The sequence below is a fragment of the Bubalus bubalis genome, chromosome 5, assembly GCF_019923935.1.
Source record: "Bubalus bubalis isolate 160015118507 breed Murrah chromosome 5, NDDB_SH_1, whole genome shotgun sequence".
Taxonomy (NCBI): domain Eukaryota; kingdom Metazoa; phylum Chordata; class Mammalia; order Artiodactyla; family Bovidae; genus Bubalus; species Bubalus bubalis.
Window position 1 is genome coordinate 39,051,671 of NC_059161.1, and position 27,383 is coordinate 39,079,053.

General features: G+C 50.8%; 1 protein-coding gene across 1 annotated transcript; it reads left to right on the top strand.

Annotated features, from left to right (window-relative positions):
- The first annotated feature begins 1,878 nt into the window (after window positions 1–1,878).
- DRAXIN (dorsal inhibitory axon guidance protein) lies at window positions 1,879–19,816 on the top strand. Its single transcript, XM_025285889.3, has 6 exons — window positions 1,879–2,299; window positions 7,196–7,383; window positions 9,029–9,140; window positions 10,239–10,328; window positions 11,822–11,911; window positions 16,211–19,816. The coding sequence occupies exons 1-6, from the start codon at window positions 1,879–1,881 to the stop codon at window positions 16,321–16,323; spliced, it is 1,014 nt and encodes a 337-aa protein (XP_025141674.1). The 3' UTR covers window positions 16,324–19,816.
- The last annotated feature ends 7,567 nt before the right edge of the window (window positions 19,817–27,383 follow it).

The following is a 27,383-nucleotide window of genomic DNA, read 5'->3' on the forward strand; positions in this document are numbered from 1 at the left end:
AGCCTGGCATCTGCCTGAGGCTTGGAAATAGGGTTTGAAGGGTCTCCCGGAGCAGAACAATGCTTGACTGACAAGCCCCTCAAAGGGCCCCTCCTCCTCCCACCTGGCTGCCTCTGGAGTGCAGGCCCGCCTGAGCACCGGCCTCCAGGGCTCTCATTATGGAAAGGCTGGCGAGGCAGAGCCCAGGGAGGAGGAAGCCAGGGCCCGAGCCTCCCCGGGGACTAGGACATGCCAGGCGGGAATGAAGGGAAGGAAGGGAGGCCAGTGACCAGGCAAGGTTGGGGAGGAGCTGTTTCTCTCCCTCTGCTTCCCCCTGCCAACTCCTCCCCAAGCCGGTCAGCCTGCCCTCCCTGCCCGCTTCAAGGGCCCCTCACTTGGGGTTAGCTAACGGTGAACTTGGGGCGGAATGGCCATGGCGGAGGCTGCAGGAACTGAGGGGGCTGGAGGGAGAGCTGCTGGCCGAGGTCCCCAGGCCATCAACCTTTCCTCAGCCTTGGGCAATTATAAGGCCACAAATCATGAGACGGTTTGTGTAAGCACCTTTGCGAGCTTAATGGAATACGCAGGGGACCCGGGGAGGCTGTAAAAATTCAATCAGCCCAGCTAACCTGGTGCCCAACTCGCCTGGGATGTGGTGAGGCTGGTGGGGTCGAGGGGAGAAGGGAGGACTGTGGGGGAGGGGAGGGGACATCCCCACTGTCCCCCAGCCACACTTCTCCTGAGCCTTAGCTCCAAGTTCTTCTGGAACATTCGGGAATTTTGACTCTTCCTCCAGTGCAAAGAGGGTAGCAGTGAGGTCCCATGAGATGCCCCCAGTTCCAGTGCAGAAGGACAGGCTGTCCCCAGGGGAGGTCAGAGGTAGTTCACCCCACCCTGCAGGGTCAGAGTCCAGCCTCCAAAGCGCCCCCCGTCCCCCAGACCCAGGAGGGACAGTGCCGGCCCTGTCAGAACCTGCCTGGAACTTGGAGGAAGAGAGAAGGCGAGGCTGGGCTGTCCAGGAACAGCACATGGGGGCTCAGGGCACAGGCTGAGCAATGACTAAATGCCACTTACTCCATGTGACTCAGCCTCTCTGAGCCTTAATTTCCACTTCAGAAAATAATAGGCCCCACTTCAGAGAGTCGGTGAAAGGACCAAGTGATAGACACGCAAACCAAGCATGGAACACGATTCTTTCTTACAGCACGTGCTCAAATGCTTTTATTTCATTTGTTTGATTTTAGGCTTTGAGTCAAGTTTCTGGGACTATAAGCCTATTTCTGAGCTTGGAGGGACTCAGCTCATTCCTGGGAACTTAGCCCAAGGCAGAGGTTTGCACAGAAGAAAGGAATCTAGACTGGAACCTGGGTGTTTCTTAAAGAAACTACTGAAACCCAGGGATTCTCAGCTTCGGCACTGTGGTCTTTCTGGGCCGGGACAGTCCTGTGCATTGCAAGGTATTTAGCAGCATCGCTGGCCTCCACCCAGTAAAGTCAGTAGTGCTAGTTTGGGCCACCTAAAATGTTTCCACGTGTTGCCAAATGTCCCCTGGGTGGGGGGAAGATCAAAGTCCCCCTCCATCCCTGTTGAAACAGATGGGGCTATAACAGTGTGAGTTAGTGGGGGACGGCCCTGGTGGTCCAGTTGTTAAGACTGCATGCTTCCATGGCAGGGGGCATGGGTTCGATCCCTGGTTGGGAAACTAAGATCCCGTATGCCTTGCGGCATGGCTAATAGCTAAATAAATAAAAATAAATGTAAGTAAGCAACTTATAAAAGAAGAGTGTGAATGAGAGGACTGTGGATGTGGAGGAGGAGGGCTGCAGAGCTGCCCCCTCATGGTCCTACTTTTCTTGCAGGAAGAAGCCCTCAGCTGAGCCCACCACCCACGCTGCCCCCATGCTGCTCCTCACCCTCCTCCTGCTCCTGGAGCTGAGCCTGGCAGGCTCCCTGGGACCCGGAAGCTCTGCTCAGAACCTCCCAGAGAATCACATCGACCTCTCGGGACCAGCACTGTGGACGCCTCAGGCCAGCCACCACCGTCGTCGGGGCCTGGGCAAGAAAGAGCGGGGCCAAGGCACACCTGGCTGGACCCAGGATGGGGCTGTGGTCACTGCCACCAGGCAGGCCTCCAGGCTCCCAGGGGCAGAGGGGCTGCTGCGTGGGCCGAGTCCTGCAGGTCTGCTGCAGGACAAAGGTCTGCTCCGGGGGCTGACTCGGCCCTACCCCGAGAAAGAGAGCCAGGCTCCAGGGTCAGAGAGGGTGAAGAAACGAGGCAGGGATCACAAGAGACGGAAGGAGAGATTGAGGCTGCACAGAGGTAGCTGGAGGTCTGCGAGGGGGTGGGGCCCTACAATGGGGGGAGGGGGGCAGTGGGGGAAGGGGGTCAGACCCAAATGACCAAGGGGACGGACTTCAGGTGACGGACATAGAGGCTGGGGGTGGGGTCAATGGCAGGAGCTTCCTGGGAGGACAACTGGATGCCCCAAAGAGGGCAGGTTGTGGACCCTCAGAGGAAGAGAGGGGTCTCACTAGATTCAGAGGGATCTGGTAAGAAGAGGTGCTGGGAAAGCCCGGAGTCAGGGTGGAGCAGGGGAGGAAGAGAAGGATATGTAGCCATAGGAGCTCAGTCTTATCCATAGATCCTCCTGATTCAGGAAGTTCTACCTTGTGTCTGGCCTAAATCCATCCTATTATAAGTCCTGAGCAGAGATGGGACAATTCAGTGCCTCCCAAGCACATCACTTAATCAGCGCTGAAACACAGAGCAGAGGCCAAGAGCTTAGACTCTGAAGCCAGATCTGCCCCAATTCAGATTCTGGCTCCATGACTTCCTGGCAAGTCACCTTTCTGTGCCTTGGTTTCTGCAAAATTAAGGCAAGACCCCCTCTTATCCTCACGGTAGACTCAGAGAAATCTTGCTATCTGGAGTACCTAGAACAGTGCCTGTCATTTGGCAGGGGCAGCAGCAGTGGTTGTTTCTATTCAGTAGTTAATTCTCAACTTTCTCTCAATGCTGAATCCACCCATGTCCTCTGACCTGGACATGGCTGACCAAAGGAGAGCGGTCACGTCCTTATTTCTCCTGCCTCTGCCCTGTTTGTTGATGGAGTTTCCTCCCCATCCTTATTTGTTGTTGTTGTTCAGTCACTCAGTCGTGTCCGACTCTTTGTGACCCCATGGACTGCAGCATGCCAGGCTTCCCTGTCCTTCACTATCTCCCGGACATCTCAAACTCATGTCCATTAAGCTAGTGATGCCATCCAGCCATCTCATCCTCTGTCATCCCCTTCTCCTCTTGCTCTCAATTTTTCCCAGCATCAGGGTCTTTTCCAATGAGTAGGCTCTTTGCATCAGGTGGCCAAAGTATTGGAGCTTCAGCTTCAGCATCAGTCCTTCCAATGAATATTCAGGGTTGATTTCCTTTAGGATTGACTGGGTTTGATCTCCTTGCTGTCCAAGAGACTCTCAAGAGTCCAGCCTCCTTACTGTCCTTCATGTTCCCAAATCCCCTGTGAGCTCCAGACTCCCCAGAACAACATGTTTCAGCATCTCCACCCAGCTGACCCCTCCCCAGTCTCCCCTGGCGAGAGCCCAGGCAGGCAGCCTCAGCTTCAAGTCTCTGTGTGACAAGACTGCCTCTAGGGGCGGGCCAAGAGCCGCAGGCATAGATGGGGGCGGGGTTCTGCAGGAAGTGGGTGATGGAGCCTCAGTCCCCTTTTCTTCTGCAAACAACTGAGGCTTGTTTCCTTGCCAGGCCCACTGAAACCCCTCAGGTGGACAAAACACAGTCAGAAGAGGGGAGCCCAGGTTAGATTCTCAGCCTCCCACCCCTGGGGATCATGTGTCAGGTTGGTGTGAGGGTGGTGATATCCTTGATGCCAAACTGGAAGGCATACACCCTGCATGGACTCAGCCCAGCCCAGCTCCAGTCCCGGCTCCAGTGGACCAATGGGGCCCTCCCACAAGAGTGAGTGAGTGGAGGAGGGGACAGTGGGCATCTAGAGCTCAGGCTGGATTCATCTCAGGAGGGTGGGGTGGCCCCAATGGACCCAACCAACCTTAAAGTCAGCTCTTGTCTGAGAAAAAGAGGCAAGCATAAGCGTGGGCCCTCTAGCTTTTCTTGAAGCCTCCTGGCTCCTGTGTGCGCATGTGTGTTAGTCACTCAGTCGTGTCCTACTCTTTGTGACCTCATGGACTGTAGCCCATCAGGCTTCTCTGTCCATGGAATTTTCCAGGCAAGAATCCTGGAATGGGTTGCTATTTTCTTCTCCAGGAAATCCTCCCAACCCAGGGATTGAACCCAGGTCTCCTGCATTGCAGGCAGACTGTACCGACTGAACCACCAGGGAAGCTGGTTCCTGACCACCCCCCAACCCTGCACACTTTCCCCCTCAAACTCATCCTACCCCATACCCGTGTATCTTGGAAGGCTGCATCAGTGGTTAAAAGTACTGATTCTGCATTAGATGGACCTGGGTTCAAATTTAGATTTCAATACTCACTGGCTGTGCACCTCAGGCAAGTCACCTAACCTCCTTGTGCTTTAGTTTCCTTCCCTGTAGATGAGACTGAAAGAGTATCTACCTCTCAGAGCTCCTGCAAAGGTTAGGTGAAATAACGCTTATAAAGCAGGACCCAGCATGCAGCATGGTCCCAGCTGCAGCATGTGCTCAGCAAGCAGGGTCATCATCACCACGTAGGGAGCTCTCACTTCCCAGCCTTCTCAAAGGCCTCTCCCCTCTGCAATGCCTCTCAGCCTCATCACCTTACTCCCCTACTCAGACTTCACCTCCTCCAGGAAGCCTTCCATGGTTAATCTTACTGGTTTCCATTCGTTGCACTTACATCCCTGGCTGCACGCCATCAAGCTGGACTTGGACTTGCTGGAATGTTGTTTTAGAGGGAGAATCCCCAGCAACACTGCAAGTTCATCCTAGACATTCCGCCTTATCATGCCCCCAGCCTCCTGTTTCCAGCCCCCTCCCCAGGAGGGTGGGCAGCGGGGATGCTGGTTGAGCCAATAACTTTTCCTATGGTTCCTGCTGCCCCCTCAGTTCAGTTCAGTTGCTCAGTCGTGTCCGACTCTTTGCGACCCCATGAATCGCGGCATGCCAGGCCTCCCTGACCATCACCAACTCCTGGAGTTCACTCAGACTCACGTCCATCGAGTCAGTGATGCCTTCCAGCCATCTCATCCTCTGTCGTCCCCTTCTCCTCCTGCCCCCAATCCCTCCCGGCATCAGGGTCTTTTCCAATGAGTCAACCCTTCGCATGAGGTGGCCAAAGTACTGGAGTTTCAGCTTTAGCATCATTCCTTCCAAAGAAATCCCAGGGCTGATCTCCTTCAGAATGGACTGGTTGGATCTCCTTGCAGTCCAAGGGACTCTCGAGAGTCTTCTCCAACACCACAGTTCAAAAGCATCAATTCTTTGGCGCTCAGCCTTCTTCACAGTCCAACTCTCACATCCATACGTGACCACAGGAAAAACCATAGCCTTGACTAGATGGACCTTTGTTGGCAAAGTAATGTCTCTGCTTTTGAATAGGTTATCTAGTTTGGTCATAACTTTCCTTCCAAGAAGTAAGCGTCTTTTAATTTCATGGCTGCAGTTACCATCTGCAGTGATTTTGGAGCCCCAAAAAATAAAGTCTGACACTGTTTCCCCATCTATTTTCCATGAAGTGATGGGACCGGATGCCATAATCTTCGTTTTCTGAATGTTGAGCTTCAAGACAACTTTTTCACTCTCCACTTTCACTTTCATCAAGAGGCTTTTTAGTTCCTCTTCACTTTCTGCCATAAGGGTGGTGTCATCTGCATATCTGAGGTTATTGATATTTCTTCCTGCAATCTTGATTCCAGCTTGTGCTTCTTCCAGCCCAGCGTTTCTCATGATGTACTCTGCATATAAGTTAAATAAGCAGGGTGACAATATACAGCCTTGACATACTCCTTTTCCTATTTGGAACCAGTCTGTTGTTCCATGTCCAGTTCTAACTGTTGCTTTCTGACCTGCATACAAATTTCTCAAGAGGCAGGTCAGGTGGTCTGGTATTCCCATCTCTTTCAGAATTTTCCATAGTTTATTGTGATCCACACAGTCAAAGGCTTTGGCATAGTCAATAAAGCAGAAATAGATGTTTTTCTGGAACTCTCTTGCTTTTTCCATGATCCAGTGAATGTTGGCAATTTGATCTCTGGTTCCTCTGCCTTTTCTAAAACCAGCTTGAACATCAGGAAGCTCACGGTTCACATATTGCTGAAGCCTGGCTTGGAGAATTTTGAGCATTTTACTAGCGTGTGAGATGAGTGCAATTGTGCGGTAGTTTGAGCATTCTTTGGCATTGCCTTTCTTTGGGATTGGAATGAAAACTGACCTTTTCCAGTCCTGTGGCCACTGCTGAGTTTTCCAGATTCGCTGGCATATTGAGTGCAGCACTTTCACAGCATCATCTTTCAGGACTTGAAATAGCTCAACTGGAATTCCATCACCTCCACTAGCTTTGTTCATAGTGATGCTTTCTAAGGCCCACTTGACTTCACATTCCAGGATGTCTGGCTCTAGGTCAGTGATCACACCATCATGATTATCTGGGTCATGAAGATCTTTTTTGTACAGTTCTTCCGTGTATTCTTGCCATCTCTTCTTAGTATCTTCTGCTTCTGTTAGGTCCTTACCATTTCTGTCCTTTATCGAGCCCATCTTTGCATGAAATGTCCCCTTGGTATCTCTGATTTTCTTGAAGAGATCTCTAGTCTTTCCCATTCTGTTGTTTTCCTCTATTTCTTTGCATTGATCGCTGAGGAAGGCTTTCTTATCTCTTCTTGCTATTCTTTGGAACTCTGCATTCAGATGCTTATATCTTTCCTTTGCTCCTTTGCTTTTCACTTCTCTTCTTTTCACAGCCATTTGTAAGGCCTCCCCAGACAGCCATCTTGCTTTTTTGCATTTCTTTTCCATGGGGATGGTCTTGATCCCTGTCTCCTGTACAATGTCACGAACCTCATTCCATAGTTCATCAGGCACTCTATCTATCAGATCCAGGACCTTAAATCTATTTCTCACTTCCTCTGTATAATCATAAGGGATTTGATTTAGGTCATAACTGAATGGTCTAGTGGTTTTCCCTACTTTAAAAATGTGAGTCCTGCTGTGGGCTGATGGGGGTGATGAGCAGATAAAGTCGCTGTGTTCCCTGCTTCTTGTCTCAGGCCGAGCCTTGGTCAGAGGCCCCAGCTCCCTGATGAAGAAGGTGGAGCTCTCAGAAGACCAGTCCCCAGATGCTCTGATGGAGGAATCCTCCACCAGCCTGGCCCCCACCATACTCTACCTTACCACCTTTGAGGCACCTGCCACTGAAGAGTCCCTGATCCTGCCGGTCACATCCCTGTGGCCCCAGGTAAGGGGCTGGGAGGGTCCTTGGGATGACCTCATGTAAACCCTTCCTAGTACCTTTAGGGAGACTGAGGCACAGGGGCAGGAGGGAGTTGGTCCAGGCTCATGAGGCTGGATGGAAGCTGGTTCTCCTGATGCCCATCCAGCCCAGCTATGGCCAGCCGGCCCACTGTCCAGGGAGTGCTGCCACTGTCCAGGCAGTGGTCCAGGGGCTCATTCTATGGGATGCCAAGGAATCAAGTGCCAGCTCAGCACACTGGTCTCTGAACCTAGAAAAGTCAGGCTTTGGGGGAAGAATTTTGTACATCCCGCAAAGGACAGAGAATAATAATGTCTAAAACCATGTCCCCACAATCCAAAATTAACAAGCTTTAGTCAACACTTTGACGCATCTGCTTCAGACCTTTAAAAAGAGAGGGAGCAAGCAAGCAAATGTGGCAAACACACCAACCATTGGTGAGTCTATGGTAGTTTAGTCGCAAAGTCGTCTCCGACTCTTTGCAACCCCACAGACTGTAGCCCACCAGGCTCCTCCATCCATGGGATTTTCCAGGCAAGACTACTGGAGTGGGTTGCCATTTATTTCTCCAACGGATCATCTCAACCCAGGGATGGAACCTAGGTCTCCTGCATTGCAGGTGAATTCTTTACCAAGTGAGCCACCAGGGAAAACCCCTTGGTGAGTCTAGACAAAGGGTATTTATTCTTGCAATTAACACAAAATGTGTCATTGCACCTCTTCTGTGGCTTTGAACATTTTTTCAAAATAAAATCATTAAACATAACCAATAAAATAATATATGTAGAAGAAGTAAAACTTTTTTAGCAGGAGATCTTCCTTATTCTCTTTTTGGGTCTTGCACTCCCTTGAGATCCTGATAAACCATTTCCAACAAATCCACTGTTATCCATGCCATTGAAGGGCTACCTGAAGCCCATCTGTTGAGAATCCAGCCCTATGGCATGCTTGCATGCTCAATCACTTCAATCATGTCCCACTTTTTGTGACCCTATGGGCTGTAGCCTGCCAGGCTCCTCTGTCCATGGTGTTCTCCAGGCAAGAATACTGGAGTGGGTTGCCATGCCCTCCTCCAGGGGATCTTCCTGACCCAGGGATCGAACCCAGGTCTCCTGTGGCTCTCATGACAGGCGGATTCTTTACTGCTGAGCCATTATTGCCCATGTTCTACTGTGCACAGATCCAGCCCCGAAACCACAAAGGGTGGGGCCGAGGGGGTCTAGAGTAGAACTGAGCTATGGGCATGGCCTCAACAGTGCCATGCCATGGAGAACTGAGGACATCTGTAGGGGAGAGAAGGGACAGGGGAGCGAGCAGCTGGGCTTCCTCCTGAGCGGACATGGCTGCATCCCCAGCCCCAGCCCCCAGAGACCCTGGGGACTGCAGCAGCTGCCTATAGGTGCTGTCCTGCCTGGGGGTGGCTGCTCTGGGAAGACACTGCCCAGGTAGCTGCTGGAGCCCAAGTCCTGGAGGCCATCTCGAATTCCCCAGGCTGAGATTGCAGGCTGTCCAACACGCCATGAGCTGGCCTAGGAGGAGCCCCTCCTTTGCCCTCTGATCCTGGGACCCCACATTTCTTCTTCCACCTTTTGGGATCTTCAGGCTCCCTCTTCTCCACCCTCCTCTGCAGGCTCACCCCAGGCCTGACGGGGAGGTGATGCCCACACTGGACATGGCCTTGTTCGACTGGACTGACTATGAAGACTTAAAGCCTGAGGTCTGGCCATCCACAAAGAAGAAAGGTACGTCTGCCCACCCCTCCATACCCCTGCTGGGCTCCTCCCCTCCCCCACCATGCCTTGGGATAGGGGCCTGGTGACCCCAGCCTGACCTACAGATGTCCAAGTTGGTGAGAGGGGCATGGAGTCTATAAGGGAACAGATACCTGAAATAGACATGTTGCTCTCAAGTGCTCATCACACACCAGACGGATTCCAACTAGCTACTCCTTTAACCTGAAGAAAAAAAAAACAAAACAGATCTGTTCTGCTGTTGATCCCCTCTGCCTTTTTTAAAAGTATTTAAAAATTTTTGTATTTATTTATTTTGGCTGAGTCTTTGCTGCTGCTGGGCTCTTCTCTAGTTGCAGAGAGCAGGGGCTACTCTCTAGTTGAGGTGAGGGGCAGGGACTGCTCACTGCGGTGGCTTCTCTCGTTGGGGAGCACTGGCTCTAGGGCAGGCGGGCTCCAGTAGATGTAGCTCCCCAGGCTCTAGAGCACAGGCTCAGAAGTTGTAGCACACCAATTTAGTTGCTCTGAGGCATGTGGGATCTTCCTCACCAGGGGATTGAATCCATGTCTCCTACTTTGGTAGGTGGATTCTTTACCACTGAACCATGAGGGAGTGTGTGTTAGTAGCTTAGTCGTGTCTGACTCTTTGGGACCCCATGACCCTCAAGACTCCTCCCTCCAAGGAAGTCTCTAGGCAAGAATACTGGAGTTTGTTGCCATTCTCTTCTCCAGGGGATCTTCCTGATCTAGGTATCGAACCCAGGCCTCCTTCATTGTAGGCAGATTCTTTACCATCTGAGCTACCAGAGAACCACCAGGGAAGTCCCCCCTTTTTTTTGTCCACTCCATGTGGCATATGGGATCCTAGTTCCTTGACCAGGGATAGAACCCGTGCCCCTTGCAGTAGGAGCACAGAGTCTTAACCACTGGACTGCCAGGGAAGTCCCCTGATCCCATTTTAGAGAAGATAAAACTAAGGCAGAGAGGCTTCATGTCTTACCCAAGCCACACTGTGGAAGTGGTGGTGTGAGCACTCTGACCCTGGCATCCAGTGCTTAATCTCTGCTCTGATGAGCCTCAGCCTCTGACCACAGGTCCTGTTTTCCCCAGAGAAACACCGCGGCAAACTCTCCAGTGAAGGGAATGAAACATCGCCGGCTAAAGGCGAGCCCTGTGACCATCACCAGGACTGCCTGCCAGGTACCGAACCAGCATCGTGTTCCAGGCAGTAGACAGGGCACTGGGGGAACCATTGTGGGGGTGGGAGTGGGTGGGTCTTCCCAGACACATGAGCAGGATCCTTTAGGGGTAGTAAATAATAGCAACCACTTTGATGAGAGTTGCTGCCATACTTTATTCTATTTCATCCTCACAGCAACCCAGACAGAGAGGGACCCTGTCATTCCCAATTTTCAGGCAAGGAAATTGAGGCTCAGAGAGGCCAAGTGTTTCAGCTGTGATCACAGAACTCGGAAGTGGCTCAAACCTGAGTCTGCTGGTTCTGAACCACTGCCCCACACTGCCTTAAGTCAGGATGACCCTTCTCCCGACTTCTCCCTAACGTCTTGTCGGGCTTCATTCTGTCCTCATCCTGTAGCGACACTGCTGGGCTCCTGTGGGTGCTTTGATAACATCCTGACCTGTTCAGCAGCTGAGCCCATCAAGACTGTCTGAGAACAGGGGCCTGGGGTTTGGATGGATGGTCTAAACCTCTAGCCCTCAACTGGGTCACTCAGGACTTCTGGGAAGCCGAAACCAAGATGGAGTTAGAAGGGCAGGAGGTTTTTGGGGATGGTGGGGGATAAGGCCTATGAACAATGAAAGCGGGAGGAAGGAGGAATGCACAGGAGTCTGATACAATCTCAGCCAGCCCAATGGGCAGCTCCAGAACAAAGACTCCCTGTTAGAAGAGGCCCCCACTGTGCAGAAATTGCCAGGCCCTGGCAGCCAGTCACTGCCTGGGCTGTTCTGCTCAGGCCCAGTGTGACATCATCAGCCCAGGAGGCTCCTGCAGGTGTTAACAGCGGGGGCTGGTGGCTAACTGCTCTCCTGGCCAGTGGATTGCAAGGGCAGAGACTCGAGTGGCACACCTTGAATCCTGTTAATTCAGTAACCAGAATATTCTACAAAACAGCAACCGAACCATTTGGCATTGTGTAAGCCAGACCACCAGCTCCCTGACAAGCTGTTTCCCTTCCAAATGGTTTTTCCACCCAGAGCAGGAAGAAAAGGCTCAAGTTTGGGCCAACTGGACAGCGGCTCTGAGAGCTGGCTCTGTGGTGGGCGAGGTCGTGCCTGGGGCTGTGTCTCAGGGGCTTCTGTTTCCCCATCTGTCAAAAGAGGACGTTGGCGTCCATGATCCCTGCAGCCCCTCCCAGCTCCACACTGACTCCACACCTGGCGGCCCCCTAGCCTTTCCACCCAGTGGGGAATCAACAGCGCCTTTCCTCCTCCCATGATCAGTCAATTGCCCATCTGGGGCGTCTAGGGTCTCAGCCGCCCGCCCTCTGGGGACCTCGGCCAGGACATCCGTTGGTGGTTCCGGCTGGGAGGCTTGTGCACCAGATGGTCCACCCGGCCAGGGGCAGCCCCGCCATGGAGATGATGGATCTCCTGTCCAGCGGGAGCGTGTATGGGGTGGCAGGGGGCGTCTGCTCGGCACGGCTGACCGCATGTGCTTGCCATGTGGGCAGGGACCTGCTGCGACCTCCGGGAGCATCTCTGCACGCCCCACAACCGAGGCCTGAACAACAAATGCTTTGACGACTGCATGTGCGTGGAAGGTGAGGCCAGATGCCGGGGCTCCCTCGGCACCGAGAACCTTACCACCTCCCATTCTCCTCGAGGCAGGGGTGGGCAGAGAAGGAGGTGAGAGAATCCCTGGGGAACTGAAGACACCAGCAGGAACAGCTTTGCTCAGTGCTTTCCCAATCTGTGAATTCATTTAGTCTCCATTGCTGGCATCGCTGCTCAGATTTGCTTTTATCACCTCCTGAAATACAAGCTGGTATGATCTCCCATGATCTGGAGACAGGAGAAGGGAGGAGAGAGAAGCGTATCTTTTAAAAGAAGATCAAACCTGAGAAGGCTGGTGCTTTCACACCAGAATTCTATTCCAGGGGAGACATTCCAAGTGTGATAACAAGGGTTGGGGAGTGAATTTCCCAGCACTTTCCCAAGGAAGGAGGCTCTTACCCAGCTGGCTCCCTCTTTACCTCCTCTGAGCTCCCACCTGGAACAGTGTGTGCCCTTCTGCCCAGGTGTGCCTCGATGTACCCAGCTCTGTGCTAAGCACTCTACCTGTTAGCTCCTCAATCCTCACAACCATCTCAGAAGGGAGCTATCATTCTCCCCATTTCACACAAAAGTAAACTGAGGCACAGAAAGATTAAGTCACTTGCGCAAACCTATGTAGCTAGAAAAGTGGGGGAAATATTTTAAATTGTGTATTCTGAAAATTTTCAAATACATATTAAAGTCATCAGAATAGTATGAAGAACCCCCATTTCCTATCATCCAGTTTCAGTAATTCTCATTCACGGCCAATCTGTGCTGTCCCCACCCCCTCCAGTTCCCCCACTGCAATAGGATTTTTTTGAGGGGGGCAATAGGATTTTGAAGCAACTCCTAAGAATTTAGATATTTTACCTGTGAATATTTCCATATATGCATCTAAGAGATAAGTATTCTTTTAAAACCAAAATACCGAAAATGCACAATAATTACTGGATGTCATCCCACCTCCAAGGTTCACTTCTCTGGGGGGTGAGGGGTTTGACCTTTGTCCCTTTGTGAACCGTCCTGAGGTACACACCCTATTTTTGCTCACATTAGCCTCAAAAGTTATCTCCTGTGAGAGCAATAAAGCTGCTTCAGTCCAATTATCCATTTGTCCAGTTGGTCAAGACATATTTCCGGAGTGCCTACTATGCACCAAGTTCTGATCAAGACATTGGGGATTTAGGGGTGAAGAGAACCAACAAGTTCTCCACCCATGGATTCCATTCTAATGAGATGAGTGACAGTTAGCAAATAACTGGGCTTCCCTAGTAGCTCAGATGGTAAAGCATATGCCTGCAATGCAGGAGACCCGGGTTCAATGCCTGGCTTGGGAAGATCCCCTGGAGAAGGAAATGGCAACCCCCTCCAGTATCCTTGCCTAGAACATTCTTTGGACAGAGGAGCCTGGCAGCCTACAGTCCATGGGACTGTACTCTACAGTCTCAAAGAGTCGGACACAACTGAGCAACTAACACACACAAACACACACAAGCAAATAATTAGATGTCTGTAAAAAGGAGTAGAACTGTAAAGACAGTAATTCAGGCTGGCCTGGGAATTATTTTAGAAAGGATGGACAGGAGCGGACAGCAGAACTAGCCACCTGAAGATGAGAAGTGGGATAGGAAGGGAGAGTCCCAGACAAGCAGCAGAGCAAAGGCAAGGACCTCAGACAGGAGCAAGGCTGGCATGTTCTAGTGCGCCTGGCACACAGCAGCCACACGGTGGCACAAGAGGAGATGGGAGAAGCTGGGGGGTAGGATCAGGACTTCATTTACATTGTCATGGGAAGATGTCGGCAGGTTGTTTGTTTGTTTTTTTTTTTTCTTTTTTTTAGTATTTATTATTTGGCTGCATCAGTCTTAGTTGCTCTGCCACAGGTGGGATCCTTGTTTGCCCACCAGGGATCGAACCCATGTCTCCTGTATTGCAAGACAGATTCTTAACCCCTGGACCATCAGGGAAGTCTCTCAGCAGGTTTTAAGAAAGGGAATGACCTGGTCTGACTTTTGAGTATACCATCTCACTCTGGCTGCAGGACTGTGCGGGGCAGGACTGGAGACGCAGGGACGAGCTAGGAGGTGAGGGGATGGAGGCAGGCAGGGGTGGAGATGCTGAGAAGCCGCCTTCTTTTGCCTGTGTGCAAGGTGGGGGCTCATTTGGCGGAGGAGGAGACTGAAGTGCATAGCAGGCTGGAAGGCACTCCAGTCCAGGGAGCCTGGAATTAGCACCAGGACCTCCAGGTCCAGCCTGCCCAGGTGAGTGGGATGTGGCCCTACTGCTGCACATGCCCAGTTGGTGCCCTGCTGGATGCTCAGTGGGCAGCCCTCTGCCAGGGAAGCCATGCTTCCTTCCTCCCCTGGGCCTCAGTTAGGAGGGGGCAGCGTTTCAGGCCTTCAAAAGATAACTGTGCAGTCAAAGCCCCATCTGCTCATTTCCCTGGTCCCTCCCATCCTGGTCAGTCCCGCAAAAACTCTCGTTTCCTCTCTGGAGACTCAGACTCTGGGGAAAAAAAAAAAAAAAGAAATTGAGTGGAAATGACAGCTCCTTAAAGATGGTCCAGGAAGAGATTGTCGCCCAGATGCTACAGCAGAAGGATCCAAGTGGTGCCAGGAACCCTCATGAGGACCAAGAGTCCTGAGGTACTTCTGAGAAATTCTGAAATGTTGGATTCAGGTCCCAGAGCTGAAGTCCAGCAGTCTAGGCCAGCCTGGAGGGTTCCAGAAGGGCTTCTATGGCTACCATCCACTCCTATTCATGATCCCCTGCCCCTCCCAAGTGTCACTCATGTAGCCACAGATCTGAAGGCTCAGTGATCCACGTGTTGGTTCTAGACCCCTAAGCACAAACTTCAGAGCAATTTCTGTATTCTCTTGACAGTGACATAAGCAGATCTTAAATTGGTGACGGCCCCTTTCCCTGTGGCCACTCCTAACCGGAAATGTAGAGATTGCTCCGACCACACTGACATCTCCTTCCCTAACCCCCTACCCCGAATCTGGAAGATATGGCCTTTTTTTTTTTCTTTTTTTTGGCTGCATTGATGTCTTAGTTGCAGCACACATGATCTTCATTGTGGCATATGGACTCTCTAATTGTGGCTCTTAGACTCAGTAGTTGTGGCGAGAGCTTAGTTGCTCCATGGCATGTGGAATCTTAGTTCCCCAATCAGGGATCAAACCCACATCCCTTGAACTGCAAGGTGAATTCTTAACCACTGGACCCAGGGAAGTCCCGGGAGGATGTGGCCTGAAATGAAAAACATGCCTACTCATGTATGCCAGGGGATGTCTATCATGGGCCATGAGTTAGCCCAAGCAGGAACCCCTCCCACTGGTGGGCCAAGAGGGCCACTCCTACTCTAATTAAGGTGGTCGGGGGGGTTCCTTTGAGAAGGGACTGTGAAGGAGCAGTTATGCCAAGAGCTTCAGGAAGGGATTTCTGGCTGTGAGAACAGCAAAGGCCCTGAGGCTGGAAATGGTGGGGTGTATGAGGAAAAGTGCTAAGACTAGGTGTGGCTGGAGTTAGAGTGAGGAGGAGTGGGAGGTAAAGAGAGCAGACAGGGGGCAGGGCAGGTGCCAGAGAGTCCTGCAAGCCAGGGGAAGCAGTTTAGATCTCCTTTGGAGTGCAGTGGGGAGCCATGGGAGGTTTTATAGGGAAGGGCAGAATCTGAATCTCTTTTATTTATTATTATTATTATTTGCTGTGCTGCATGGCATGTGGGATCTTAGTTCCCTGACCAGGGATCAAACCCAAGCTCCCTGCATTAGGAACACAGAATCTTTACCATTGCACTACCAGGGAAGCCCTGCATTCCTTTTAAAAATAATTTTAATAGACTATTTTTAGAGTCGTTTTAGGTTTACAGGAAGATTAGACAGAAAATACAGCAGTCTCATATGCCTCCCCCAACAGTTTCCCCTGTTATCTTACATTAGTGTGGTACACTTTCTAAGATTGGTGAACCAATAGTGGTACATTCTTAAGTCCATAATTTACATTAGTGTACACTCTTTGTGTTGCACATTCCTTGGGTTTTGACAAAGACTAGACATTATCCAGCATTATAGATAGTATCGCACAAAATAGTTTCGTGGTCCTAAATATCTCCTGTGCTCCATCTGTTCACTCTTCTCCATCTGTGATTCTCTTTTTTAAACCCATTCAGGCTGCTGTGCGGGGGATGGATTGGTTGTAGGGCAGAAAAAAAGAAGGCAGTGATAGTGAAACGGTGCGAGGCCGGGCGGGGGCGGGGAACTGACTGGTCTCACGTTTGACCCCCCTTGCCTCTCTTCGCTCAGGGCTGCGCTGCTACGCCAAATTCCACCGGAACCGCAGGGTCACCCGGAGAAAGGGGCGCTGCGTGGAGCCCGAAACGGCCAACGGCGACCAGGGGTCTTTCATTAACGTTTAGCTGCCCGCGCGCGGCGCCTCCGCACCGGCCTGGGGACTGAGCTCCGGAGGTTTGGAGAAGCCGGGCAGTTTGTTTATAACTAGCGGTGGCAGATCAAATGCGGGACCAGCTGACTGAGGCTGCAGGCTCAGATCCAGGACGCTCTGTCCCGAGCACTGGACGAACTGCCCCTCCCCAGCAGCCGAGCAGCAGCACACCTGCACCCACCCCAGGGCGGACGGGAGACCCACACTGCCTGCGCATCCCGGTGTCCGTGTTCTCCGTGTTGGCAATGTCGAGAGTGCCCTCTATCGTCCGACAGCAGCACTGCAACGGTTTCAAGTTTCCAAAGGAAGAGGCTTTTGAGCTGGAAAAGAATGGAAACTTCTGGAGAGACTGGGGAACCAAAAGGCGGGAGATGAATACCGAAGCACCTCCTATGTACCAGGCACTGTGCTAAACGCGGGCCATACGTTATCTCGTTTATCACATGACCTTTTAAAGTAGGCATAATCACCATTTTACAAGTGAGGAAACTGAGGCAGGCTTAAATGATCTTGTCCAGGGTCCCAGGTCAATGCTCCTCAAACCTTCACCTTGTGTAGGAATCCCCAGGGATCTGGTTAAAATGCAGATTCCAATTCAGTCGATTCTGCATTTCTAACAAGGTTCAGGGATTGCTGATGCTCCTGGTGACCCGGGACCCCACTGAAAGCACCAGGTCCCGAGGAGTCAGGAGTGGAGCCCGCATCTGAACGTGGGTCTGCCCAGCTCCAAGGTTCACATCCTTGCTCTTCCACAACCAAGGACTCATTCCAAGTTCTCCATGGCTTTTGGTGAGAGACACGCATTCCCTGGTGGTTCCTTTTGCTGTGGTGAAGGCTGGAATAACAGACAATTCTCTTCCTTCTCTGGACAAAAGTGTATCGTTTAAAAGAAAAAGAAAAAAGAAAACGTGCATTAAGCACCTGCTTGCTTACAAGGCAGGATTTGGGCAGATTGGCGAACTGGTGTTCTGAGACTGGAAGTGTTTAAGGGAAACGGTAAAGCTGTTCCTTATGTCTATGGCCCTGCTCACCCCATCCTGGGATGTGTACTTTGGAGGGGCCTGAAAGCTGCCACCCCAGGGGTTCTTTGGCTTTTGGAGTTCATGACCTTTGAGAATCTAATGCAAGCATGGACTCAAAAACACACATTGCCAGTTGGCACCCACTTTGTATACGTCTTAGTGGTTCTAGGTCCCCCAGAGACCATCCCAGGTCTATAGGTCTACACTTCTTCAACAGAGTGTACTGAGGAGTTGGGGACATCTAACTGCATCCATCACAGACCACCTAAACACCTTTCTGAGCTGATGTGACTCTATAGTGGCCACCTCAGGAGAGTCACTTAAATCCCTCCACCTGGCATCTCACTCCTGACCAACCCTCAGGTCCAAGGCAAACAAGGTTGCAAACCTTCCCTCTCCAGATGCCTCGCTGGCCTGGACCGCAGCCGGAGGGACCACACCCACAGGATGCCAGGGCTGTTTACTCCATTGGGAAAATCAGTTGGGGTCAGGGGTATGGCACCGAGGAAGGCAAACAGATCTAGAAGAAACCAAATACACCGGCTCTTTTCTCCTTATTCAAGTTCAGAGGCATGGGAATCTTAGGGAGGGGAGGACCGCAAGAGATCAAAGCCGGCTATTTGAAAATTGAATCCACCTGCAGTCTTGTCTGTTTGAGACCAGACAAGGCCTGTGCTGTGTGCCTCATATGGGGTGGCCGATTTGAGGTCATGATATAACCCTAGCAGGGGTGGCTGCAGGCAGAGAACCCAGAATTGCTTTCATCTGGTGGTGGTGGGGAGGTGTGTGGCGAGCAGTGCTGAGGGTGGCCCTGGCCATCAATGATGGAAACACAAAAAATTAGGACAAAGTGGAAGGCTCAGTGGAGCTATCAGTGCCTACCAAGGGAGCTCCATGGCTAGAAATTCAGGGCCTATGGCTTTGCCCTAGCTGCTTCCATTTTGCATTTGCAAAGGCAAAGTGAGTGGAATTCTCTTAACTCCAGAGTTAGGGGTCCCAAGGCCCTCTCTGTGTTTAACAGACCTCTCTGCCAGAAGTACTTCCTTAGGTCTGCCTTAAATTTCTTTTGCTGGTGCATAAGCCAATATCCTTGAATCCAGGGTTCAACAAACTTATCATAAAGGGCCAGATAAATATTAATATTATAGGCTGTGTTCCAATGAAGCTATTTATGAACACAGAATTTCAGATAATATCACTTGTCACATATGGTTATTCTTTTGATTTTCATTTTAAAATGTGAAGACCTCTTAACTTGCAGACTACACAGAAACATGCAGTGGGTTGTACTTGGACCCCAGGCCATGGTTTGCCAATCTCTGCTTTAATCTGCTGGTCTCAGCCTTGGCTGCACATTAGGACAGTCTGGGGAACTTTCAAAGGTGCCTGAGCCCACCCGCGAAGATTCTGGTTTAATCGCTCTGGGTTGTGTCTGGGCATTGTACTTTTGCAAGGCATCCGGGTGGCTCTAACGTGTCACCCGAGCCCGGGTCTGGGACCCCTGCCCTCATCCTCCTACGGGAGTGCAGCTGCTGACAAATGGGCTGCTCCACCACTCACTACTTTGGTGACCCTGGGAGACTTCATTAAGGTCTCTGTGCCTGGATTTCTTTATCTGTAAAATGGGGCTAATCACTCTTCCTTCATAGGGGTGTAGTGAGATGTAAATACAAAATCCTAGCAACATGCTTGCTACAGTGCCTGGCACATAAAAAGCCCTCAGTTAATTTATTTTCTAGGATGATTTTAGCAGCTGTTCTGTTTTTTGGCAGTGATCCATCATGTACTCAGAAATCAGTTCAAAGTCACCATTCAGGATCTTTCCTCAAAGCATGTTCCCTGGAACACTGTGAGATGCTCCCTTAGGAAAGAGGGGATGGGGTTCTGTGGTCAAAGAGGTTTGGAAAACTGTTCTGGACTCAGCCCGAAGCAGCATGTACAGTTTCTGTCCACTAAGGCAGAGCTGTGGATGTCAGCGGCTGTGCAACAACAGGATCAGGAGTTTCTAAATATATCCCCCTCCTCTCCCTGAGGCTGGGAAGAGCTGAGCAGGAGGCCAAGTGGAAACCAATAGCTACTGGGACGGTCACCTGTGCCCCCTGCATTCCTCCTGAGGGAGCTTTCCAGCCATTCCCCAGAGATACTCACTGTTCCCACGGGGCTGCCTTTCCGTGACTTGTCTGGTGATGCCAAGAGTGGCTCCTGAGCCTGCCAGAGATGGGCGAAGGGTCAGAGGACATGAGAACCATGCCACATGGGAATGTGACAGCTTCACTTGCCCCTTGAGGAGTCACTGAGCCATACATCATGTCCCGAAGCCAAGACCCCTTCCACCACCTAGAAGCTACAGGTGGAGTCTTTGTTGCTAAGTCACTCAATCGTGTCTGACTCTTTGGCACCCCATGGACTACAACATGCCAGGCTTCCCTGTCCTTCACCATCTCCTGGAGTTTGCTCAGATTCATGTCCATTGAGTTGGTGATGCCATCCATCTCGTCCCCTTCTCCTCCTGCCTTCAATCTTTCCCAGCATCAGGGTCTGCCTTACTTCAAGCCATATTCAGCACATCCAATATGATCTGATGTCAAGATGACGGGCATCAGCTTCCTGGAAGGGATCCGCTTTGCAGCTGGAGAGACATCTATGTAACCTGCAAGGAACATGTTTACAAAACAACAGAACAGCAAGAAAAAATGGGTGCTGGGAGAGACAGCAGGAAAGGCCAACTATTTAGGCTCCTCATTGGGGCTTGCATGCAGTTGACAGGGACACCATGACCTTCATGATGATCTTCACTCCTGTGGGAGATGGGAGGGCATGTGCTGGGGAGGGCATGGTAGGACTTGCCAATCTGAAGAACCAGGCGCTTCCATTCACAGGGAGTATATTTACTGAATCCTAAATCAGGATGGTGGTCTGGTGGAGGATAAGCAGCCTCTTCTGGATGCAAAAGGCTTTCTGGTCCCTCCGTCCTTTTTTTGTTATTGTTGGGACAAGGAATAGCGACTTTATTCAGAAAGCCAGCCAACCCCATCTTGCCTGAGTTAGAATTCAGGCTCCTTTTATATTTAAAGGGGAAACTCAAACACTTTCTGGTTCCCATCAGCCTTCATCTCTTCCTCCCTGCAGTCAGTCATTCACAGGTGGACCTGATCAGGGTGTTCCTTGTGTGCTAAACAAAGATATTTTAGCTTAATGCTCATTATCTGGGAAGCAGGGTTCCCAGTAACGGGCCATTATGTGTAATTTGTTTATAGGCGATGTCCCTGTAGTGATTAATTTGTAATAGGATACAAAAGGTCTTCCCTATCATAATTCCCAATGTCAATGTCCGTTCCACAGTCTTGTGGGGGAAAGACCTGGGAACTTGGCAGAGATGCGGGATCCCGGCCCCACTGGGACCTGCTGAATCAGTATCTCTAGGGGTGGGTTTTCACAAGTTCTCCAGGCTGTCCTAGTGCACAGTAAAGGTTCAGAGACACAGTAGATGCAGAGGGGGAGAAAGGATGGTCAGACGGCCAGGGACATTTGGATGATTCGGGGGCGTTTGCATATGGGTATGAGGTTGACCAATCTGAGATCCACTTTGCCTGGTTAACAACCAGCGTGACCAACTTGCAGGCTCAAAGGCCCTGCCTCCTGGGCTAGAACTGGCCTTTATTTTTAGAGGAAATGAAATGGAGCATCTGGGCCTGGGGCCTCAGTCGTTGGGTTTTCTGGCTTTTGGGCACTTCCCTGGGGGACTGTGGTTCCTGTTTATAAAGTATGGGGACAACAGGGAAACGGGGAGGTGCTACATCCTTGAGTCCCATGATGGCATGTTGCATGCGCTCTCTTGAGCTGTAAATAAAGAGATGATGGTTAATAAGCTTCCCTGTTGTCTCTCTCTGCCCCTCCAGATGGTCTGTCTTGCAAGACAGGGAACACTGTCAGGGTGTTTCAGGGGAACTCAGCCTGGTATTTCTCCAGCTACTTATTCATTCACTCTGCACCTTGGATTAAGCATTTGCTCTGAGCTAAGCAGAAGAGAGTGGCAGAGGATGAGATTGTTGGAAAGCATCATCTATTCAATGGACATGAACTTGGGAGAACTTCAGGAGACAGTGAGGGACAGGGAGGCCAGGCGTGCTGCAGTCCATGGGGTCACAAAGAGTCCGACATGACTTAGCAACTACACAACAACAAAGGGTACACAGGCAGGTAGGGTCTCAGCCCTCACCTAGACTGCATCCTGGTCCTTTAACCAGACCATTGTGTGTGTGTGTGGGGGAATTTCATATCTTTATCTTCTCCCACTTTAGGGTTGGGGCAGCTAAGGTCCCAAAGAGATTACAAGGCTGGCCATATATAAGGCTGGTAGGCACATTGCAGGCAGAGAGTGCTGAGAAAAACAGGTGCCCGCTTGGGCAGAATGAGGAAAACAAAGCACCACCACCTAAGACCAGGCCTGGGCAGGCTCAGATGCCGTCTTAGGAAAGGGCATGAACTGGCTGGTGGTGGACTGTCTTAGCACCAGGAAGGACATCTGTTATCTCAGTGGCAGCTCCAGCCAGCACCACCAAGCTGTGCAGACCAGACCCCCTCCAAGCCTAGCCGATCAGAGCAAGGCTATGTTATGGCTCTCAGTGGCTCTGTGTCCTAAAGCCAAGGGAGGGTCCAGACCCTCCTGGGAGCCAGAGTAACTACAGATGTGGGAAGCCCCTAAAGGCCTAGGGTCCTTGTGGGGATTTCCCTGCCCAGGCACCACTGAGGGACTGGCTCCTGCAGCCTGGACAGGGAAAGCTCCCTGATCCAGGGTTTCTATAACACAGGCCTGGGGTGCCAGTGTCAGGATCATCCGAGGGGCAGACCCACAGTTCTGAGCCTACCCAGGCCCCTGACTCAATCTCTAGGGGTGGGCTTGGGAATCTGCATGTTGATAAGTACCCCCTCACCCCACCCCCAGTCCTGAGAACTACTGCACCAAACCTTCCTGAGAACTCACATTCTTCCCTGCTAAGGCACCATGTAGCTGGCAAACCTCCCACTGAGGATGGATCCCAGGAATCAAGCCCAGGAGGTCCCCCTTCATATAAGCAACTGCTCAACTCAGCCACTGTAGTGCAAAAGGCTCCAGAGACAACACAGAAATAGATGAGCACAAATGCATGAACATGGTTGTGTTCCAATAAAACTTTATTGACACCAAAGGGCAGCAGGCTGGATCTGCCCTTGGTCTGTAGTTTGCCAGGCTCTAGTTGTTACTGCTGACCCCGGGGTCAATGGTTATAGAAAGGCATGCTGGGCTTCTAAAATCTCCCTTTGTTATGGAATGTCAACTCAAACCCATTTCTGCTAAGGAGGGTCTGAGCAGTCTGAAGTGAAGGGTCAAGACCAGTTGAACCTGAGGCCATGGGGACTTCGATGCTCTCTGCTGGCAGCGTGCATGCAGCCCTCAGCAGATCAGGTGGCTGGACTGGCAGTGTCTCAGGGTTCTCCAGAGGAACAGAACCAACTGAGCATTTGTATTTATGTATCTTAAGTGTCTATGTGTTTACTTCTTCTTTATACATGTATTTATATAAAGAGATTTATTTTAAGGAATTGGCCTATGCTATTGTCAGATCAGATCAGATCAGTCGCTCAGTCGTGTCCAACTCTTTTCGACCCCATGAATCGCAGCATGCCAGGCCTCCCTGTCCATCACCAACTCCCGGAGTTCACTCAGACTCATGTCCATCGAGTCAGTGATGCCATTCAGCCATCTCATCCTCTGTCGTCCCCTTCTCCTCCTGCCCCCAATCCCTCCCAGCATCAGAGTCTTTTCCAATGACTCAACTCTTCGCATGAGGTGGCCAAAGTACTGGAGTTTCAGCTTTAGCATCATTCCTTCCAAAGAAATCCCAGGGCTGATCTCCTTCAGAATGGACTGGTTGGATCTCCCTGCAGTCCAAGGGACTCTCAAGAGTCTTCTCCAACACCACAGTTCAAAAGCATCAATTCTTTGGTGCTCAGCTTTCTTCACAGTCCAACTCTCACATCCATACATGACCACAGGAAAAACCATAGCCTTGACTAGACGGACCTTTGTTGGCAAAGTAATGTCTCTGCTTTTGAATAGGTTATCTAGGTTGGTCATAACTTTCCTTCCAAGGAGTAAGCGTCTTTTAATTTCATGGCTGCAGTTACCATCTGCAGTGATTTTGGAGCCCCCAAAAATAAAGTCTGCCACTGTTTCCACTGTTTCCCCATCTATTTCCCATGAAGTGGTGGGACCGGATGCCATGATCTTCGTTTTCTGAATGTTGAGCTTTAAGCCAACTTTTTCACTCTCCACTTTCATCAAGAGGCTTTTGAGTTCCTCTTCACTTTCTGCCATAAGGGTGGTGTCATCTGCATATCTAAGGTGTAGGAGCCATCAAGTCTGAAATTTGCAGGGCCAGCCAGCAGGTGGGAAACTCAGGCTGGGCTCAGTGTTACAGGCTTGAGGCCAGGTTTCTTGTTCCCCAAGACCTCAGTTTTTGCTCTCAAGGCCTTCACCTGATCGGGTGAGGTGCACCCACATTCCTGCAGGTCATCTCCTTTACGTGAAGTCAGCTGCTTGTTGATGTTGACCACATCTGCAAAATGCCTTCCCAGCAGCACCTGGAGCAGTGTGTGATTAAATCTTTGGGTACAACAGCCTGGCCAAGTTGACACAAAAATATAATCACAGGGGCAGGGGCAGGGAGAGCTCCTGGAGCTGGGCTCCCGCACTCCAGATCCAGATCACAGCACTTGGGTGTGTGGTAGCATTGTCTGTGATGTGTCGTGAAGCTCTGGGCCTCCTTGCTCTGTTTGCCAGCTTTAGCATCAGGTGGCAGCAGCAGCGGTTACCATCTGTTATGTATGTGGGCATGGGTGCTTTGGTGTGCCCAGAGGAATGTCTGGACCTGAAATTCCACTTGGGGTGGATAGGGTGCAAGGGTGCTGTGAGTGGACCCATGTAGGCAAGTGGCTAACAGGGGCGCCCCTTCCTTTCATCGCACCCCCACCCCCAATGCTGTATCCTGAAACCCACCTGTTTGTGCTGGGAGGCCAGCCTCAGGACAACTGGGCTCCTTCCACACTGGTGATTGGTCAGTGCGGTAGGGCTGGGTAGTCAATTCTGCACATCGTGGTCCCAAAATGTCCCACTGTGTTCTCACCCTTGACCTTGCGTCAGCTCCCCGCACATAGTGAAATCCAGGGTTAGCGAAGAAACGCATTCATCTGAACACTACCCTGACCTCTGTTTACTGAGCTGACTCCACTGCACGAGGCACATACCCTCTGGTGTAGCTGGAAGTTGTTAGAACCCATTTTGCAGAGCAGGAAAACTAAGACACTAAAAAACAAAGGCCACTTGTCCAAAGTAATGTAATTACTTAGTGGCAGAGCTAGGGACACTACCCAAGTGTCTCTGAGTCTAAAACCTAACTGTGGGTAATAATTCCCTGGCATTCTAGTCATTAAGACTCCACACTCCCCTGCTATACAGCACAGGGAGCCCAGTCTGGTGCTATGTGACCATCAAGAAGGGTGGGATGGGGGTGGGTGGGAAGCAGGCTCAGGAGGGAGGAGATATATATATATATATGGCTGATTCGAGTTGTACAGCAGAAACCAACACAACTTTGTAAAGCAGTTATCCTCCAATCAAAGGAAAAAAAGAAAGAAAGATTCTATGCTTCCAATGCAGAGGGTGTGAGTTTGGTCCCTGGTCAGGGAACTAAGATCCCACATGCTGTGCAGTGCTACCAAAAATTAAAATAAAACCTGATTGTGTCCACCAGCCTCATGTTCCTCTCAAAGGCCACAAGTTCACTGAGCACCTACCAGGAGTCAGTCACCGATCCTCACCCTCAGGCCCATCCACTTGGCAGATCACAGGACTCTGAGCTCACCCCCGGGCCATTAAAGCTACTGTCGAGGCCAGCGGGGGTTGGGGGTGGGACAAGAGCTCTGCCCACAGGTCCCAGCCCTGGGCTGCCTGAGCCAAAGGTCACCCACTCACCTTCAGGCTGCCTCCCCTGGAGGGCTCCTCAGAGAGAAAAGGGGTCGAGATTCCTCCCAGGGGCTTTCCAACTGGTGTAATCCGAGGAGGCACCCTGCCCAGTCCCACCACTGCTTCCTCATTCTTCTCTTATCTCTCTGCCAGCTCCTTAGTGACCCCCAGCATGTGAGCTGAGACCTCATGGAGCCTGCAGCAGAGACTGAGAGCCGGTGAGCAGGCAGCAGTGGGTGAAAGTAAACACCAAGATAAACCCCACGTCAGATAGGCATCCAGGGCGCCGCAGGGCTCAGCAGCATAACCGACCTTGTTTGTGTTTCTGAGTGATCACTGAGGAGCAGCCAGAGCTCTCACATGCCTCCCTGGACTCCAACCCCATCCACGTGGAGAGATGGGAGGCCACACAGAGAAAAGGAGGCAGCAGCCTGAACTCAGGACAGAACTGGGACAGGCAGTGGAGGCGAGAGGCAGTCAAGCATGTTTAGTGAGGGGCCTGTGAGATCAATCTGCCTGCCAATGCAGGAGACATAGGTTCGATCCCTGGGTCAGGAAGATCCCTTGGAGAAGGAAATGGCAACCCACTCCAGTATTCTTGCCTGGAGAATCCCATGGACAGAAGAGCCTGGTGGGCTACAGTCCATGAGGTCACAAAAGAGATGGACAACAACAATAACAATCTCAAACTCCCAATCCAGCAATCCTCTTTATGTCACCAGGTGTATGCATCCGTATATGTGTGTGTGTGTGTGAGCACATGTGATCTCACAGTTGTTCAGTTGCTAAGTTGTGTCCAACTCTTTGCAACCGCATGGACTGTAGCATGCCAGGCTTCCCTGTCCTTCACCATCTCCTGGAGTTTGCTCAGATTCATGTCCATTGAGTCAGTGATGCTATCTAACCATCTCATCCTCTGCTGCCTCTTTCTCCTTTTGCCTTCAGTCTCTGGGATTAGCAGATGCAAATCACTATATATATATATATATATATATATATATATATATATATATATACACACAGACACACACACACACACATACAATGGATAAATAGCAAGGTCCTACTGTATAGCACAGGGAACTTTTTTCAATATCCTGTAATAAACCATAATGGAAAAGAATATGATAAAGAATGTATAGATACATATTGTTGGTATTTAGTTGCTAAATCATGTCTATCTCTTTTGCAACCACATGGACCGTGTGGCCATGTAGGCAACCATGCTCTTCTGTCCATGGGATTCTCTAGGCAAGAATATTGGAGTGGGTTGCCATTTCCTTCTCCAAGTGATCTTCCTGACTTAGGGATCAAACTTATGTCTCCTGCATTGATGGGCAGATTCTTTACAACTGAGCCAATGGGGAAGTCCACGTATATCATATATACATATACAATTGAATCACTTTGCTGTTCAGCAGAAATTAATACAATGTTGTAAATCAACTATACTTCAATAAAAATAAAGAGGATTGCTGGAGAATAGATGAGGGGAATGAAGAAAATGCCGTAAGACTGAGAGTTAGAGTGCAGCTGAGGGGCTGGACTTGTATTGGGCAACAGCTAGTTACATTGCTTTCTTTCTGGCTGACATCTCACATGACCACTGGGACACCTCAGGGCACAGAGAGTTTCCTTTCTGCCTTCTCCACACTCACCATGGGGTCCACAGGGCGTTGTGATGAGTTCTCTGATAGCTGACTTGAGCACTCGGGTGTCTGGAGGCATGGGGAAATATTGCTAAGAGTTCAGTGAGGCTGTCCCAGGATGGGGCCCACCCAGCAGTGATTTCCTTAGGGCCCCAAGGAGCTGGCGAAGCAACTGGAACATTAGAAATTATTGGCTGCATTTTAGGGCTCAAGAAGGAGTATTCAAGGAGACTGACTGGGGCCTATAAAAGTTAGTGATGGATGCTGCCGTAAGTCTCAATTCTGTGCCATTGGGATAATTGTTTCAGAATCAGTCTCCCAAAATGAAAGGCATTATTATAATAAAACTCCTTGCATT